This window comes from Phoca vitulina, unplaced genomic scaffold, assembly GCF_004348235.1.
Source record: "Phoca vitulina isolate PV1807 unplaced genomic scaffold, GSC_HSeal_1.0 scaffold56, whole genome shotgun sequence".
Taxonomy (NCBI): domain Eukaryota; kingdom Metazoa; phylum Chordata; class Mammalia; order Carnivora; family Phocidae; genus Phoca; species Phoca vitulina.
The window spans coordinates 1,846,550-1,864,042 of NW_022589759.1; the positions used below are offsets into that span (position 1 = coordinate 1,846,550).

A 17,493-nucleotide genomic window follows, 5' to 3' on the forward strand; every position below is an offset into this window, starting at 1 on the left:
CCTGATGGCCACCACAGGCGTGAGTGGCCAGTACGAAGCCCAAGGCCTCCATTCCCTGCGCTGCTGGAACCACAACAGCTGGGTACAGCTGTAGTCCGGGTCAGCGAGGGCCCTGCAGTTGCACGTCCTGTCTTGTCTGCTCCTTGGTTGGCTGAGTTATTGGTAAGCCCCCGTACCACCGGCCGGGTTGTTGGTTCTGCCCCTTTCTCTTACGGTGCCCATTGCTGGCCGTGCCCTCAGACAGCAGAGAGCCCCTGGGGGGGTGAGTGTGAAGACTTCCGTACCCTCCCTGAGTCCCCGGGGCAGCTGAGCGGCTGTCTGGGTCCTGCAGCAGGACGATGGGTTCCAAAGGGCTGGTCAGCGGTGGTGGATTTCTGGGGTTGGCTTGAGTGGAACAATCATCCTTACCAGAGTGTTTCTCCGTTTGTCTCTAAAAGATAACAAGAGTGGTATTTATTGCCGTTTGACACGTTTTGGGTTCCTTACCGAGTTTTCCAGACAGGGAGTCGGTGGCTAGCTGACCGTAGAGACACACTGAGGGGCCAGAGTCTGGCCAGGGCCTGCCAGTGACAGATGGTGTCCTCCGGGCTGTCGCCTGGGGCTAGAGGGGCCCTCAGGCTGCCACCCAGGGGAGTTTAGGCACAAGCTTGGGTTCAGATCGGGTGACCCAAGTGAGGTTCACACTTGGGAACCAGCCCCCCCGTGTGTGTTGGGGTGAGGAAGAGGGGACACAGTGTTGACCGGGGGCTGGGGCGGGGCAGCTGCTTCCTCGGGCGGGGGTGGGGGGACGTGCCCCACTTCAGCTTGAGGGAGCATGAACTCCATCTGCTGTCCACTGCTTACTTCCGTGAGCACTGAAGGAGCTTTCTGGTAACTACTGCTTCCCTGGGTGTTTTGAGCCAGCAGGCGGGCTGTGTGCAGGCCTCGGGTCACCAGAGGCCAGTGTAGTCTTGCCGGCCCACGTAGCCCCTGAGGATAGAGCAGAGGCGTCTTCGTTTCTGTTTTGCGAGAGAGCTTTGTCAGTGCTGGGTTCAGGCTGGGCCTGGCCACCCACCCGTGTCTGACCATGGCGTCCAGTAGGAAGCTAAGGCGCCGACCGGCGCAGCCAGGGGCCAAGGACATAAGCCATCGGGGTCTGAGGAGCCTCCACGGGCACAGCCAGCGCTGGGCCTGGTTTCCCGGTGCCGAGCAGGCGTGGGACCCTCTGGACCAGACCTGCTTGTGGAGCTGGGCAGCCGTGTGCCTGGAAAGGCCCAGGTGTGTCTGGGGGGGATCCTGAGATGGGAGAAACTCTCATCGGAAAGAAAGGCTGAGTAAGCTCCCCCATGAGAAGCTTAAATCAAACTGGGTTTAGCACAGCAATGCCGTGAGGCCCCTGGGGCAGAGCCTGTGGGGTGTGGGGGGCTGCTGGGGCCGGCTTCGGGAGGAGGGGGCGCGCTTCGGGCTGGGCTCCCAGAGCCCTCGTGCCCAGGACCTAGGCTGCAGGGCTGCCGTCGGGGGAACACAGGCTCTGCCCCAAGAAGTAATTCCGTTTCTCCGTCTCAAAATTTTGGCATTAGGAGATTTCAGTGAAGACCCTGATCTGTAATGAGATGATGCAAGGGACCCAGAGTTTTCAAATGATGGTGTTTATTATTAAAAGGAGCAAAATTGTTTTAAATCTTGACAGTATCCCTTGCTTTCAGATAGCGAAATACATAATAATGGTATGACTTAAAGTGTTACATTCATTAAGAAAAAGTACTTAAGTTTCACTTTGTAAGTAACCAAGCTATTTTTCCCAGCTAAAAGATAAAATGGCGAGGTAACATTTTTAGCCGCTTCATCAATAAGAAAAATCAAAACATAGTCAACATTCCCTTTTTGTCAATGCACAAACGATTGCACTGCATTGAAGTTTACATGCACCAGGAAAGAAAGTGGGAAAGGAAAATGCAGATTGAGACCGATTCATGTTAGAATTCACAAAAAGGCATCTGTCAGCGTGAGTGGTCTCCGGCCTGGTGGAGGGCGAGTGTGCGCGTGCTGCTCGCCTGAGCACTGAGGGCCGTGTCGGCTTTATTTCGATCAGGCTACAGCGGGGTGGTGGTTCTTTGGACATGGTGAATGGTGCAAATAAGCCGAGTCCGGCTGTCGGGTTTGGCTCCGTGCCCGGGAGGCCCCAGCAGCTCGGTGGTCGGGGACCCCCCCATCCCCCCGGCGTGAGCCGCCGAGTGCCGGCGGGTGTAGGGCAGAGAGTGCAGGCCACGCTGCTCCGGTGGCGGCAGTGACCGTGCTGGGTCGGGCAGGGCCCCCTCGGGGCGGACGCCCCACCTCCTGCGCCCGAAGCCGGCCCCGCGTGGAAGCCCCAGCTGGCTGACCAGAGGGCAGCCCTCCCCCTGACTCCTGCCCTTCGCAGGCGGGTGGTGTGGGTGCCACTCGCTGAAGAGCATTTGGCTGTGTGGTGTGGGGTGCCGCGGGGACTGACAGTGTTCAGGGAGGGAGACCCCCTCAGGCGGCGGGCGTTCTGTTGGCCTCATGGTTGAACAGTGATGGAAAGGCCTTCCTCTGTGACGTGTGTGCTCACACAGGAAGTGCTGGGAGACGGTAACTCTGATCTTAAGGGACTTGAAATCTGATCTTCGTAGCAGGCGTGGAATGAATCGCCGGGGCAGCTGCTACCAGCACGTGGAGGGGAGCGGGGACCCAGCCAACACCTGCCCTGCCGTCCCTTGGGGCCTCCTGCCCTTCGTGGGTTTGGGCTGCCTCCGTGCCCATGTCAGCAGGCGGTGGGGGCACGGACGGGGAGGGTGTGCGCAGACGCAGCAGTGAGGTGTGTGACTGGGTCTGCGGCAGGTGGGAGCGGTGGGGGCCGACAGAAGTGAGGTAGGTATGAGGTGGGCTGCTCTCTGCCCTCCCTGCTCTGCCGTCCCCCGAAGCCCCGGGCCGCACACCCGGACTGGCCCCGGCCGGGCTGCCTGCTTCTCAGAGGTCGAGGAACAAGCTGGAACAACACGTGTTGGCCCTTCTGTGTCTCAGGCACCTCCGTGTTGGGGTTTCGTGCAGAGGCAGACTGGGAAAGTGCCCTTTGTTCCTAGCTCGTGGGCTGCAGTTTTTGGAGAAGGCGTAGGGTCCTCGGGGGTCTCCACCGTTCCGGGCACCACACGTGCTGGTGTCTCCTGTCTGCGGCTTTTCGCGGAGCCCAGCGTCTTCCCCATTCTCTCCCGCAGAGGCTCTCGGTGCCTGTGACCCTTGGTCTCCCGAGCTTTCAGACTGTAAAATACAGCGTCGTCTTTCTGTTTTTGAACAAGGGTAACTGCACTTTTTCTTGCTGTTTTTAAGGCTAAGTGACACTTCCCGGGAACAGATCTCAGGAACACTTGGGGACAGATCATTTTTCCAGTCTTTGCTTACAGTAGCATTGACACGTGGCCGGGCCTGGGCAGGGAACGAAACTAACAAAACAGCTCGAGTTTGCCGACAAGAGCGCACTTCACTCTTACACCTTCCTTTTGTCTGGAATCCTGGTCCTGTTGCTTCACATTTATGCTTAACTGACGTGAGCAAATCCTGTCCGAGGCAGGACATCATGAAAACACGAGCCATTGTCCGCTCTACTCAGTGCTGGCCGTGGATTGTAGGGCCCGGCAGCACATGCGGCTGTGGACATAGAGGCTTAAAATCTAGTAGGCACCTTTATGTTAAGTTTCTGAGACCAAAGGCAAGAAAAACTGGAAGACAAAACCCATAGGAGTTGAAGAAAGTGAGCTTCATCTAGAGCCGAGGTTGGCCCTCTCCTTTGTCTTGAGAGGTGTTTTCTTGTATCCTCCAGCGAGCACCTTCCCCTGGAGGAAGGCGCTGCTGGTGTCCGAGGCATGTCCCCCCGTTGGTGCAAGTGAGACCTGCCTCAAGAGGGGACCCCAACACTGGTGCTGATTCAGGGGGGGGATCAAAAAAAGGTGGCCAAAAACCCAAACTAAAAAATGCGAGAAACACCACCACTTTATTTCCTTCATTCCCCCAGACGTTCGTCCGCGTCAGGCCTGTAACGTCTTGTATCTGCACTGGGTTTTCAGTAATGTCCTTTGGTTTTAAGTGGGGTGGCCATATAATGGATCGTCCAAACTGGGACTCTCTTGAAAGGGAAAGGGAGCACTTTTAGGACCAGGATGTGGGGCTGCCCTGTTGGTGTGGGCACCAAACACGGGCCCCGAGGGGCAGCTGCAGGCTGCGGGGACCCACCCGTGTTCTTCCTACTTTGCTGGGGAGTCTGGGTTGGCGCAAACGGCAAGGAGCCTGTTATCCTACAGTGTGTGTGTCCGTGCACAGCCCGCGCAGTCGTTTCGACAAGACATGAGTTTATTGGCTGGTAAATGTGGTTGTGGACTTGTGGGGAGAGCGATTTTGGCAACGGGCGTCGAACTTCTGTGGCTCCCCTGGAAGTTTTCTCCAGCGCCGTCCTCTTCCTGTCAATTACTTAGGCTTGTGTATTGCATCCCTGCTCTGTGTCTTTGGGAATCCCATGTGCTAATGATTAGCAAGCTTAAAAGTGTGGGTAATTTTTCACGTGCTTGATATTATCCAAGCACTTGACAGGCACTGAGCAGATTTCAGAAAGCACGAGTAGCCCGTCGTCTAGGTTTCCTCACGTTTCTGGTAAATGCAACAGGTGCTCTGTGGGCACAGACGAGCTCACCTACTGACCCCAGAGGGCAGTGTCCTTCCCAGGTCTTTCAGGGTGAGGTGTGAGTGCAGGTTTCCCAGCCCGGGGAGGGCGGCAAGAGCTGGGCACGGAGCGGTGACTTGTTCGCCCCCCCCACCCCCCACGGGCCCGGGCTCAGGAGCTCCAGTCACTCAACTTCTCTGCCTCCGGCTTTCACAGCTAGAGCGTGGAAGAAGCTGTCAGGGGAGAAAAGGGCTCTCGCGAGGTTGCTCTGGGAGTAAATAAGAAAGTGTCAACACTTTGTACCACGGGGGACAGCCCTGACACGCACGCCTGGGCTTCCTGATGGTCCCGTGGGGCCTGGTCTAGCTCCGCCTGCGCGCCCACCAGGAACACGCAGAGAGAAGCAGGTTAGCTGCCCTGGCCCCACGGGAGGACTGGCACCCGCTGGGGAACCGGAGGCTCTGGGCCAGTGGGAAAGCCAGCCCGGCGGGCCCGAGCGGCCTGCTCCCTGATCGGTGGGGAAACCAATGAACAGTCAGCTTCTAGAGGCTCTCAGACCCAGGACGTTGTGGTCTTGGTGGAATCCACGGGGAATTCCCTGGGCGTGCAGGGAAAGGGCGGGTGATGTGTCCCTCTGTGGTGTCAGGCCAGGTGCGTGATGGGACACGAGCCCTCGTCACGAAACCACTCTTGCTTTCACGGGGCGGCGACTCGCGTTTCTCTGAGCTCCTCCCGGGGGGGGGGGGGGGGCGGTGTGTGTGTGTAACCTGCAGCTCTAGGCCCCATTTTGTGTCGTGCTGTTACCGGAATGTACAAAAGTCTGTCCTCTTTACGAACAGTCACGAACAGAACTCTAAAACCCAGGCCCCAGCATGGAGGACTCTGAGCTGCAAGGAGCAGGAGTCTTTATTTGGTTCACCTCAGGTCTGCAGCAAACCACTCAATAGTAAAAAAGAACGGAAAGTACGATGTACAAAAAGATGTAATTTCCCTTTAGAAAGCGACATTATTAGCAATGTATTTCTTACGGATCCTCTCTCTCCTATGTCCCCACTCCCCCAAAAAAGACCCCCAAACTAAGACAAAATGAGAGGAAATGGGGAGTGAATGTAGAACAGAAAAAATAAAACTGGATTTAACGGGAACATGCTCTAATCTTTAGTTTATTTCTGGTTAAAAATATAGCAATCCAGTGCAGTGTAGTAAAGAAATCTGCTTGAAAGGTAGCAGAGAAACAGCTAAACATAAGCAAAGCAAGGCAGAGTCCATAGCCGGGCTGTGCCCGGGACGGCCGTGGAAGCTCACGGTTAGGGCCGTCCCAGGCGTGAGCTCAGAGGCCTGGGTATGGACGTGGCCGTGGCCCACAGACACGTCCATACACGCAGGCCAGGGCTGCTCCAGCGCTAGGACCACGGGGCGCCCAAACATTCCGGAACCTGGTTCTTTCATTGGATGATGGAGCGACAGTGGTAGAGAAGGCAGAACGGACTGAAACCAGTTATGTGGGGGGTGGGGGGCAGGGAAACAGGCTACGATTGCTCAGGAATTTTTAAGCCACTGGGTTTTGCCCACATTCCTGTCCTGGGACCAGACCAGCTCCGGCGCATGAACGAGGCATCTGGAAGGAGTGTGCATATCTGGGGGTGGGGAGTGGAGGCCGGCACAGGACAAAGATGTGAAAACCCGTGTGCTTAGTGACCGTGAGAGGAGTCTGACAGGGACGAGGGAGCCTGGGGACACCTCCTGCATGCCAAGTGGAGAGGTGCCACACTCGGAACCAGCCGTGCTGAGTGAGCCCACAAGCTCCCTGCCCTCTGCCCCAGCCCTGCTTCCTGGGGGTCAGGGCGGGGGGGGGGGGTAGCGGTGGGGGGCAGACTGGAGGGAACATAAGGACTTTGCTTTCAGACTCCGTGGGGAGTGAGCCTCGCCGTGAAGGCCAGAGGGAGCAGAGGGCGGGGTGTGGCGTTACGGGGGGGAGAGAAGAGGCGGCAGGTCCCTGCTTCCTCAAGTACACAGCACAGATTCAAAACAGAGGCCCAGGCTGCCGCCAGTGGGGACGGCCCGCCCTCTTCCCCCTGCCGCACGCCCGTAAGCATCCCCTGCTCGCTCCTCCAGGACCCAGAGGAAAAGCAGAGGTAGCTGACTTCCCGCACTCAGCCTCCCCGTGGCTGCTTCCCCGTCGGCCGGGCACAGCTGGACACGCGGGGGTCTTCCTCCGGCTGCCTCCTTCTCCAGTCCCAGGCGGGGTGTGATGGCGGCGAGGACCGTGGCCGTTTGAGTTTTTGGCCATTGATTTGCTGGGATCCCTTTCCTTCCACACCAAGCTGGAGGGTCGGCGTGCTGGCCTCCTTCTGCCATGCCACACAGCATCGTGTTACACAAGCAAAGAATTTTGGCTAAAATCCAAAAAACATTACCCAGAAAAAAAGGCAAACTGTGAGTAATACCCAATCATGTTGTTCTGTGAAAAGACTCGGAAGTGGTTGTTGGGCCGTCCGAGTTACGATCCTTCCCTTTTGTCGTGGGTTACGTCCCTTCTGTGCACCGACCGCTGTTCTGCTAACGTTACGTCCCATCAGATGAAAAAGTTAATAAACAAAATGGCGACTCCAATGTTGAGCAAGATCACCATGGCCACCAGGATGGGAGCCGAGCCCTGCAATGGGAGGAGGACAGGAGAGGTGAGCCCGCGCCCAGCCTGCCCCTGCCCCCCCCACCCCCTCCCCAAACCAGGAGCGCCGAGAGGGCGGCTGGGGGGTGGCCCAAGTCCAGTAGAGGGTCCTCTTGCTTCTTGGGCTGCAGTGACTGGTCCTGGAATGCCCTCCCAGCGCCTTCCCAGTGCCGGGTCACTGTAAGTAAATGTCCTCTGCAGCTGGGACAAAATATTGGCCCTGGGATTCCCGATGTGGCCCATCCAGAACGGCCCCAGCCTTCAGCCTGAGGCCCCAAACCCAGTGATGTCCAAGCCCTCGAGCTGGCTTCCCAGCAAACCGCTCCTTCCCGTCAGCTGCTCAGCTCTGCGCCTAGTGCTGCGCCTAGTGCGGCCTCGGGCTGCCTCCAGGCCTTTTCTGCCCCTGGAGCAGAGGCCCCAGTGCCCCAGCCTCCCCTCCCTGGGGCCGGCTGTCCTTGGAGCCTCGGTGCTGAGGGCTGCAGAGGCCACTCTTGCACGAGGGGCACCAGCAGAATACATACAAGTGTCCGCCGCTTGCTCGCACCTCCCCCCGGGAGCTTCATCTTGCAGCACCAACATAGTTAAGGAGGCCACGTATAGAATCTCCTCCCACATCTCCCACCCGTGTCCATCCAGCTTCCTACCATAACCGCACGCTCACCGTGCACACGTGTGTGCACATGGGTACACACACCCAGAGGCGTGCAAATGTTTCTGGCTGCTGGGACAGGGATCAGAGCTGTGAGTACAAGCCAGTCTTCCCCCAGCGGGCGCTCATAGGGCCGAGCTCCAGTGGGATCTGGGCACAGGGAAGCAGGAGCATTTAGGAACCAGCCCACCCAGAAGATGCTCACAGTGGTTTCAAGGGGAAGGCACCTGCCCCCAGAAAGCATCTCTTCCAAGGAGCACAGGGCCCTGACCTGCCAGATGATGCTGCTCCTCCAGGGGACAGGCATGGACACTGACCCTGCCTGGCCGTGCTGCTGGGTCCCAGAGGTGTCCGAGGCTCTGCGTGCCCCATGGGGCAGGTACACAGCACTCCAGCAGCAGGGGAACAGGCCCTCGTGGGCTGAGGCTGCAGGTTCCAGAGTGGAGCGTATGGGGGCATGAGCCCCGGGCTGGGGCGGAGAAGCTGTCTGACCAGGGGCACAGGACATGTCTGCCCCTGGGATGCAGCCTCCAGGTGGAGGGTCCCAGAAGGTCCCTCCTGTGTGTGAGAACCCACCTGGCCCCACACCATCCAGCCCAGGGGCCTCCATTATCCTTCCAACTGCCTGCCGTGGGAGGCATGCTCATAACGAGGACCCAGGAGTGAGCCCCAGTGTCCCCCACCGGCCATGGTGACCTGGATCGCGGCCGCAACCCACGTGTCAGATCCCGAGGTGGGTGAGCCAGAGAGGCTGCATCCTCAGGCTACGTGGGAAGAACTAGAGCTCTGGGAGGGAGGGAAGCCTTGGCGTGGACGGCCTTCACAAAGTTTTATCCTGTTCATCTTGCCCCTGAGAGCGGGCTTCGTGGGAGGACCCCAGCGCCTGCCCCCATGTAAAAGGTGTGGCCTGGACACAACAGTCCTGAGCCAGTCCCCGGCCCCATGCCCCAGCGGCTCTGGCTGACCCTGACCCCAGGACCCGGGACCGTCCGTGAACCCAGTGATAGCAAGGGCTCCTCACCAGAGCAGGGGAGGACCCTCCCGGGCCGGGGGGAAAGACGGGCTCCCGCTATGGCCCAGTTTCTTTTGGTAGCTTCGCTGCTAGGATCGGGCCTGGGAGGAGTAACCCTCTCTGGGCTCTAAAGGAAAGGGGACCCCGTCACCCACAGAGGCTTCCTGTGTGGAGGGTCCCTTTCCTGGGGAAGGAACCGCCTCCCCTGTGCGCAGAGCCACCCCTCAGCTGACGGTGGCAGGGCACTGCCTGCCCCATCGCCAGTGGCCGGCGACCACTCACCGTGCTGGACCTGAGCTCGTCCCCGTTCTCCTCATCCGACTCGGGTGCGACGGGTGAGGACTTCTGGGGCGGGGAGAAGGCCAAGTCCCAGCGCAGCAGCCGGGGCTCAGCGCGGTCCCCCAGCCGCAGGCTCTCCAGCCTCTGGACTGCGGGCTCCGTGCAGGGGGCCGGCCTGGCGCTGTCCTTGTTCTGGGACTTGGACCGCAGTCTCTGTGCCCCGAAGCCCCGGTCGTCGGCGCGGTGGTCCTCCCCCAGGCCCCGGCAGGCCGCCCCCTTGCTATAGCGTCTCTTCTGGGGGTGGGCCTCCTGCACGTACGCGTCCATCCTCAGCAGAGGCTTCATCTCCATCTCGTAGTTGCTCAGCTTCTCCTCATCCAGCTCCAGCAGCTTGGTGCCCCCGGAGCTGGGATTGCCCGCCCGGCGGTGGGAAGTCCAGGAGAACGTAGGGGGCGACTCCGTCCGCCGCTCCCGGGACTTGGGGTTGCTGGGCTGCTTGTGGCCCGAGCCCCGGCAGCGGAAGTCCTCCGGGGGCTGACCGCTCCAGAGGGCGCTGCCGCGGATGCCCCTGGGGCCGCCGGCCTTCTCCTCACCCCAGCTGTTGCGGGCATAGTCCCCTCCCCGACCCTCCAGGAGCATCTGGATGTCCCCGCCTCGCTCCTCGTCCACCGAGACCTGCCGGGAGAAGTGGGCAACCTTGTTCCGTGAGGCAGGGGCCGGGGGCGGGGTGGCCGTGGGACTGGCGGGGAAGCTCTGCAGGGGGCTGTCGTCGGGGGTCAGGTCCGAGGGGGTGGTGCCTTTGCGGTACAGCTCGGGGCTCTCCTGCTGCAGGGGCGTCCCCGTGGAGGCCACCTCGATGTCACTGCTGGAAATCGGGTGCTTCGGCCGCTGGTACTCGAGCCCTTTATGGAGGGGCGGGAAGCACAGAGGTTGGGTTACTCAGACCCTCTGTGTCTCGTGAGGCCTGATCTCACCAGAAGACCGCGGGAGACCAGGACTGGGCCTGGGCCATGTGGGGCAGCGGCCAGGGCTAGGGCACGCGCCGTTCACCAGTGGGGTGCGGGCCCAGTGGTTCCCAGAGCCCTTTTGTAGAACCCCAAGCCCCCCACCCGACAAGCATTTGGAGGGTGACCAGGTCCCGAGGGTGCAGCGATGGACAGAGGCTCTGGGCCACACCCCCCCCCCCCCCCCCCCCCCCCCAACCCCCGGGGGGCCCCCCGGCCCCGGGGGGGCGGGGCGGGGCCGGGGCCCTGGGCCCCCCCCCCCCCCCCCCCAGGCTACACAAGAGCCCCAAGGCTCAGCATGCAAGCGCAGGGGCCGGCCTGCTCCGTGCTCTCAGGTCCCCTGTCCCCCACTCCAGGTCCCTCGGTAAGGTGGAAAGAAGCCTCTTGCGTTAGGTGGCCTTCTCTGGGGTGCAGTGTGTGAGAACGGGAGTGGTCTCCCCTCTGCACTTCTCTGCTGGGGCAGGAAGGGCCCCAGGAGCCGTGGCCTCCACAGGCTGGCAGGGGCCGGGCCCAGCCCTCCGTTTATGGAGGAGGAGAGGTGCGCCATGCTGTTTCTGCCGCACACATGGCGGCCCGAGGCTCCCACTCTTGCCTCTGGGGATTTGGAGATGGGGCAGTGAGCGGCACGAGGCTGAGCTTTGGACACCGAACAGTCATCATGGCTGGTCCACGGAAGGGTGACCAAGGGAGGCCCCCTGGGGTCCTGAGGGTAGGGATCTCGGACCCGTGAGTGCTGGCCTAAGTGGTCAACCCCCTCCACCCCCCAAATCCATGCACACCCCATCTGGCACGTGAGGCCAGGGGGTGGGGAAGGCAGGGCACCCCTTCAAGCACAGGGGGTCTGAAGCACTGGGTGCCCTACCACAGGAGGCCAGGGATCACGGCCCTGACCTGGCCTGCTTGGGCCGGGGACATCCTCGGGGCCAGGGGAGCCCGGACACCATGCCCGTGGGCAGGCCAGGAGGCTGCTGGTCCGGCTGCCTTGTGAACCCCATGCACCAGGGGGAGGCCCATGCTGCCAGGCGCGAGCTGGTTCCAGAGCACCAGCCCTTCCTGGAGGCGTCCCTCTCACAACCAGGGTAGATGGTGCAGTGTCGGTACCCGGACTCCCTCCACCTGTGCTCCGTCGTGGGTCCTGGGGGGGCCAAGGCCACTCAGGTCCTCCTGCCTCCCGGAAGCAGGTCTGGTCTCTCTGGGCTGCCCAGAAGGCCAGACCCGCTCCCAGCAAGGCCTAGAGCCATGGGCTCCAGGAGAGCTTGGGGTGGTCTGGGAATAGCGGCTTCCGCTCACTCCTGGGTCCTAACCTGCCGTGGCTCTGGAGCTTCCAGGGGTGGAGGAAGCTTCTGGGGGCAGGGGGAGCGGGAGATGGGGCAGCTAGTCCAGCCTGAGGGCTCAGCAGCCTCTGGTCATCACTGACCCCAGCTCCAGGCCTCCTCCTGGCCCCGAGCTGCGTCGAGGCTCACTGGGCTAGACACGGCTGTGGCCCGGCTCCCCCAAGGGAAGGAGGAGGGTGACGCATCTGGAGGTGGCTTCCAGCTCCTCCCCATGCGAGAGCTGTGCTTCCCCACCCGGCCAGCCCCGAGTCCCCTGCGACGGTTCCCACGGTGTAGACTGAAGCCTCGGTCCGCAGTTGGCCTGATAGCCCCCCGACTGGACAGAGTGGTTCCCCAAGAAAGGTCTAGAACCCCAGGAGCAGGAAGGGCAGGGAGAGCACGCGGAGAGCAGGAGTGCGCCGGGATGCGGACGCGGAAGCTGTGGGCCGCAGCCCCGCGCACGGACGCCCCCGGGGGGATGCGCACTCACCATTTTCGCGGTGCTGGAAGGAAGGCGAGAACTCTTTGGCAGTGATCCTGGCGATGCGTGCTTCCTCCTGGGCCTTCTGTGCTGCAGTGAGGGCGGCCTCAGCCTTGGCCCGGGAGTGGGAGGTCCTGGCAGGGGGAGGGGGCAGGGCCGGTCAGGGCTCCGGCAGCAAGGTGGAGGGCCAGTGGCCCCCGGACCTCACGCATGCGTGCATTCATCCAGCCACCATACCACCCCCCCAGCAGGCCCGAGTGCCGGCCAGTGCCTCCGGGCCAGGGCGCACCCCAGCGAGGCCAGAAGCTGGCCTAGGACGGATGTCTGTGCCTGAAGGACGGCTCTCAGCCCGGGCGGGCACCAGGTCCTGCTGAAGGAGCCTCCCTCCTGCCCGGGGTCGTGTCCACACGCTAGAGGACAAAGCGCACAGCCATCTCCTCTCTGAGCCTCCAGACCCAAGCAGGAGCTTGATCCATGCTGGTCTGCCCAGGAAGGAGGAGCTGGGGGGCAGCTGTGATGCCCGGACCAGTCGGCTGTTAGAAGGTCCAAGGGCAGAAGGAACCAAACTCCCTTTCCCCGGGATGAGGCCTGGCTCCAGGCCCAGGGTGGGCACCGGCTGGCCGTGCTGGGCACCGTGTCCGAGCCACACCTGCCTCCCAGGACAGCGCCAGCCCAGCAGCCGCCAGAGGGGTCTCCACGTCCGTCTGCCCCACTGCCCCTCACGTGGCACGCTCGGGGCTCCGGGAAAGGAGGCTGGGGTGTGCGGGGGCCGATGGACTGGGGCTGGCCCCTGGCCCCTCTGGAAGCTGCTCGCACTAGCCCCGTATGTGTGGGGGAGACCAGCGCGGAGTCGGAGAGATTTCTCCAAGTCCGCGTGAGGCAGGGTCTCCAGGTGCTGAGAGAAATCACGTCCGTGTCGCACGGGCTCAGCCCAGGTCCCTGCGCTCTTAGCCTGGGGTGTCCGCCACATGCAGCCCAGGCACGGCCCTTCCGGGGGGGTCACGTGCTTCTCGGTGACTTAGTTTCCCCCCTTGGTCCCACGGACTCCGGCCCCAGTGACCTCCTGCATGGGGCCTGAAGTCCCTAAGCTCAGGCCTGACGTGGGAGGCTCTTCCACACACACGTGCCCACAGCCCTGCCCGGAGGATGCCACACCCCAGTGAGGACGCTGCCAGCAGGACCACCCCATGGTGTCTCCGTGCCGAGGCCCCCACGAGACACCCCTCCTCTGACAGGGCTAGACGGGGCGCCCGAGCCTTTCACCGGCCTGGCTTCCTGGCTCCAGAGCAGTGCATCCCAACCCGAGACACCAACGCGCCGTGGCCTGTCCCTGAGAGCGGCAGCCTGTCACCAATGATACGTCACTTGACAAACGGTCACTGCTGCCTGGGGACCCCTCCCCGAGTGCCGGGGGCTGCCGGGAGCCCCGGGGGAGCCGCTTCCACCACACCCTGCCCAGCCTCTGGGCTGCAGCCCCGGCCCCTGACGTTCCGCTCCAAGTGCCCTGCACGGCGTTCTGCCCCAGCCGCGTCCATGGCCTTCACTGGACCGTGGTGCCCCGGAGCTCAGACGCGCGGCCTGACACACAGGGACAAAGGAGGCCCAGCCGGGCAGCCCGGCCCAGGGAGGAGGGGTGCTCTTGCGGACGGCGCGTTCTCGACGTGCGCCCGGACCAGGGCAGCGGCTGCACACGGCTCTGGGGAGACGATACGGATTTCCCCAGAATGTTCCGTAGGTTGGTTCGGTTTGCCCTCACGACCATTTTCTCAAGCTGTACCTCCCATGCCATACGGTTCACCCGTTTAAGGTCCACACTGCAGTGGTTTTCAGGTTCTAAACGGCACGCACCCGCACAGCTCTCCTTCTCGAACGCCTTCAGTGCCCCAAGACCCCACACCCTTTATCTCCAGTGACCCCTGTGCCCGAGCCCTCCCCACAGCCCTCTCCGTCGGTGGGCCTGCTCCGACTCCGACCAAGCACGTCCTCCAGGCTGTGCAACAAGTATTTCCGTCTGGTTCCAGGACGTTTCCATCACCCCGAAGGAGGCCCGTCCCCGTGAGCAGTCCCTCCCCACTCCCACCCTGCCCCAGCGTGGGGGCTTCTCCGAGACCATCCGGTGTTGACGAAGCACCCGCCATGGTCACGGGCCCGACCGCGCGTGGCTGCCGCGTGCAACACTGGCACCGTGCACCCATCCTGGGACCGAGGGTACTCAGCTGGCCAACGCGCCGGTCTGGCCCATGCCTCCCAGTGAGCGGCTGCCCCGTGGGCTCGTTCACCAGCAGACCAGCCGCAGGACGGCAGAGACCCTGACCTGGAGGCCAGGCCAAGCAGGGGAACGTCCCGGATGCCATTCAGGACACACGTGAGACAAACCCGGGGCTCGGGAGAGGGACGGCCAGGCTCTCGACCTGGAAGAACCTCCACAGCCTCACAGGGGTCTCGGGCTTCCCGGCAAGACCCTCGATGCAGGCTGCTGGGGCCGTGCATGGTGAGTCCAGGGAGAACGACCCGAAGACCAGCGCCGACGGTCCGGTCCAGGGCCCAGCGCTCAGGCGGTGGTTCCTGCTCCAAGTTGAACTTGGATGGCTGCCCTGCGCAGACCCCTCCCCGGGAGCGTTCCTGACCGCTAACGTTGCCGACCAGGTGAATATGGGCAAACGTGGAGCCCCATCGGCTCTGGACCAAGAGACGGGACAGGCCACCCGCCAGAGCGGCCAGTAGAGGAAGTGCCACGTGGGTAAAGGGCAGCTGCGGACGGTTGTTGAGGAGGAGCGGCTGGAGTGTCTGGAGCGACAGCCAGCCAAGCGCCCCGGCTCAGGCGAGGCTGCTCGCAGGGTGAAGTTGCAGGAAGAGACGAGGGACGTTCTGTGTTGGGTAAAGCAGCGACTTGGAGGTTTCCTCGTTCGGGAGCAACGTGAGTGCGCGTTTGTCATACAAGAGCCCACCTCGCAGGCCTCCGCTTGAATCCCCCCGTGTCGGACTAGCGGGCATCGTGTGGAAGCATTTCTGCACACACGTGTGCCCCGACGGCACGCGTGTCAACACGTGGGAGCCACGCCCTCCAGGTCCTCCGTCCCCACCAGACATGTGGCTTGACCATGGCAGCCTCTCCCACAGGGACACCTCCCTAAAAGGCTCCCGTCTGTTTCTGTCTTAAATCCCTGTAAACAAAGTCCCAGGGTCCCAACCCCCTTCCCCACCCCCGCCTTCTCCGGGGGAGACAGCTGCTGCCAGGGAGGGTGCACGGGACACCGCATCCCTGGGCAACGTCTGCGCCTCGCTGGTGTGGCCTGGGCCCCGGCAGACGCGAGAGCCTGGTCCCCACCTTCACACTCCCCACGGGCGCCCGGCCTCGAGCCTGGAGACTCTGCGGCTGTCCTCCAGGCCGCACGGCGGGGTGTGCGCCCCCTGCCCCCCATGGGACCCTCCCGCGGGGGGGGCGGGGGGGGACAGTCCCGGAGAGCAGGGCGTGCCCACCCCTGGAGGGGCCGCTGTTTGGTTTCCACATCTTCGCTTAGTAAAAATACCACAAACGTTAATTCACCAACATCGTACGTGTATTTACATACATACGTTCACACATAGAGAAAGAGAATGCGCTGTGCCAACCCTAAAATAAAATTGAATCAAGAAGAGCGCATTTAATAGAGAAGAAAACCTCCCGGCACATCACGAGGGCTGACGTTGAATGAGACTCACAGCCGGGCCGGCAGTCAAGCTCTCCGGGTGAGCGGGGGGGCGCCTGGACCCCCGGCCCCCCACAACCAGCACGGGGACGCAGCGCCCCCACCCCCGCTGCCCCAGGCTCCCTCCCACACGCAGACCACACAGGACCCGGGCGCACCAGCCCAGGGGCGGCAGAGGCCCACGACAAGACGTGGGGTGACCTGCCCGTGTCCGCCCCCCCACTTCCACCGTGGCACCTGTACTGGACCGGTGTCCCCCTCCCGCCCCTGCCCACCTGGAACCCGGGACTGTGACCTTCTTGGGAAATAGGGTCTTTGCGAGGTGTGGCACCACCGGATGTCCTGGCTGCCCTGGAAGTCTGCATTCCCAGTACTCCCCGTGACGCTGCTGGTGGTCCGGGGACCTTGCTCTGAGAACCACTGTGCCAAACGCTGGAGACCCTAGACGCTGCTCCCTGACCTTGGCCCACTCCCCCGCCTCCCCCACCCCCTCCTACGGCTGTTCTACATCCAGTCCTTCTTCGCAGATGGTCCCCACCTTCTGTCCCCTGTGCACCTGATCCAGACTGCACAGCCAGCCAGCGGCCCACTCCCACACCCCGGATTGAGGGCATCCTGCCCCCCAGCACCATCCCAGACCCAGAAAGGTGGGGGCGTGTGACCCAGGATGGGCTTCCCAGCTCGGGGGTCTCCAGCCGTGCCAGACCCTCCCCGCCCAATTCAGAATGGGGTTTTCTTCACTGTCCCTTGTTACTCCTTGAGGGCAGGTCTTCCCGCAATGAAGGCCCCCATGCCCTATCTCAGGTCCCCGTAGGATGTCGCCGTGGGGCACCCAGCTGTCCCCAGTGCTGGTAACTGAGGAGCTAAAGTGGGCCTCGGTGGGGGCTAGGAATGCCGGGGGGAGGTTCATGTGGGTGCACAAAGGTGGGCCAAGGGGGCCAGCCCTTAACCCGTTCCCTCCTGGCTGGTGCCCTGGACAGGGGTCAGGGGTCTTACACATCGCAACAGGACACCTGCCTTGTGTTCCAGAGGGCTCATTTTCACATCCAGAACACACGGGGACACTGAGGCACAGAAATATGGGCTTCCACACGCTTCAGTGATCTGGCCTGATGATCCTAGTTCTCCTCCAGCTCAAAAAGGTGTCAGGAGTCTCTGATAAGTGACTCAGGCCGCCACCTTCCTAGTGCATCTGCTTTGGGAAGGGGCCTGGAGGGGATGAACAGCATCCCCCCCGTCCCCGAATTCACATCCATCCGGCGCCGATGAATGTGACCTTATCTGGAAGAAAGGTCTTTGCAGGTGTATTTAGCTCACACGAAGTCCTACTGGATTAGAGGGGCCTTGAGTCCCATGACTGGTGTCCCTATAATAAGAAGAGGGGCCCTGACCCACAGTGGAGGAGGCCACGTGAGGACAGAGGCGGAGACGGACGAATGGGGCCAGCAGATGCTGGAAGAGGCAAAAGGACCGCCGCCTTCAGCCTTCAGAGGGAGCGTGGCCCTGTGACTCCAGGATTCAGACTCCGGCCGCCAGAGCTGGAGAGTACACTTCTGTGTTTGGTCCTTGGTTAGAGCCGCCCTGGGACAGTGCGTCAGGCCGGGGCGCCACTGTAGGGCTGTGGCTGGAAGCGGGGGGGGGAGACCCACACATTTCTTGGGCCACACATGGGCTCGTCTTTTCACAAGTGGAGACATGCTTTGGGCACATTTAGGAAGGACGGCTCCAAACACGTCAGGTGTTACGAGGT

General features: G+C 62.3%; 1 protein-coding gene across 2 annotated transcripts in view; it reads right to left on the reverse strand.

The window, feature by feature from the left end:
• Positions 1 to 1,610: 1,610 nt before the first annotated feature.
• JPH3 (junctophilin 3) overlaps positions 1,611 to 17,493 on the reverse strand; it is an 80,503-nt gene continuing 64,620 nt past the window's right edge. The window contains exons 3-6 of one of the 2 annotated variants that reach the window (XR_004297655.1): positions 12,064 to 12,188; positions 9,260 to 10,158; positions 7,093 to 7,301; positions 1,611 to 6,996 (exon numbers count right to left, since the gene is read on the reverse strand). Coding sequence is in view for 1 of the 2 variants with exons in the window: in XM_032389813.1 (XP_032245704.1) it covers positions 7,221 to 7,301; positions 9,260 to 10,158; positions 12,064 to 12,188 (1,105 nt within the window). In the remaining variant the exon portion in view is untranslated. Of the gene's footprint in view, positions 7,302 to 9,259; positions 10,159 to 12,063; positions 12,189 to 17,493 lie in introns of both variants that reach the window. The other variant, XM_032389813.1, reaches the window with a different exon arrangement.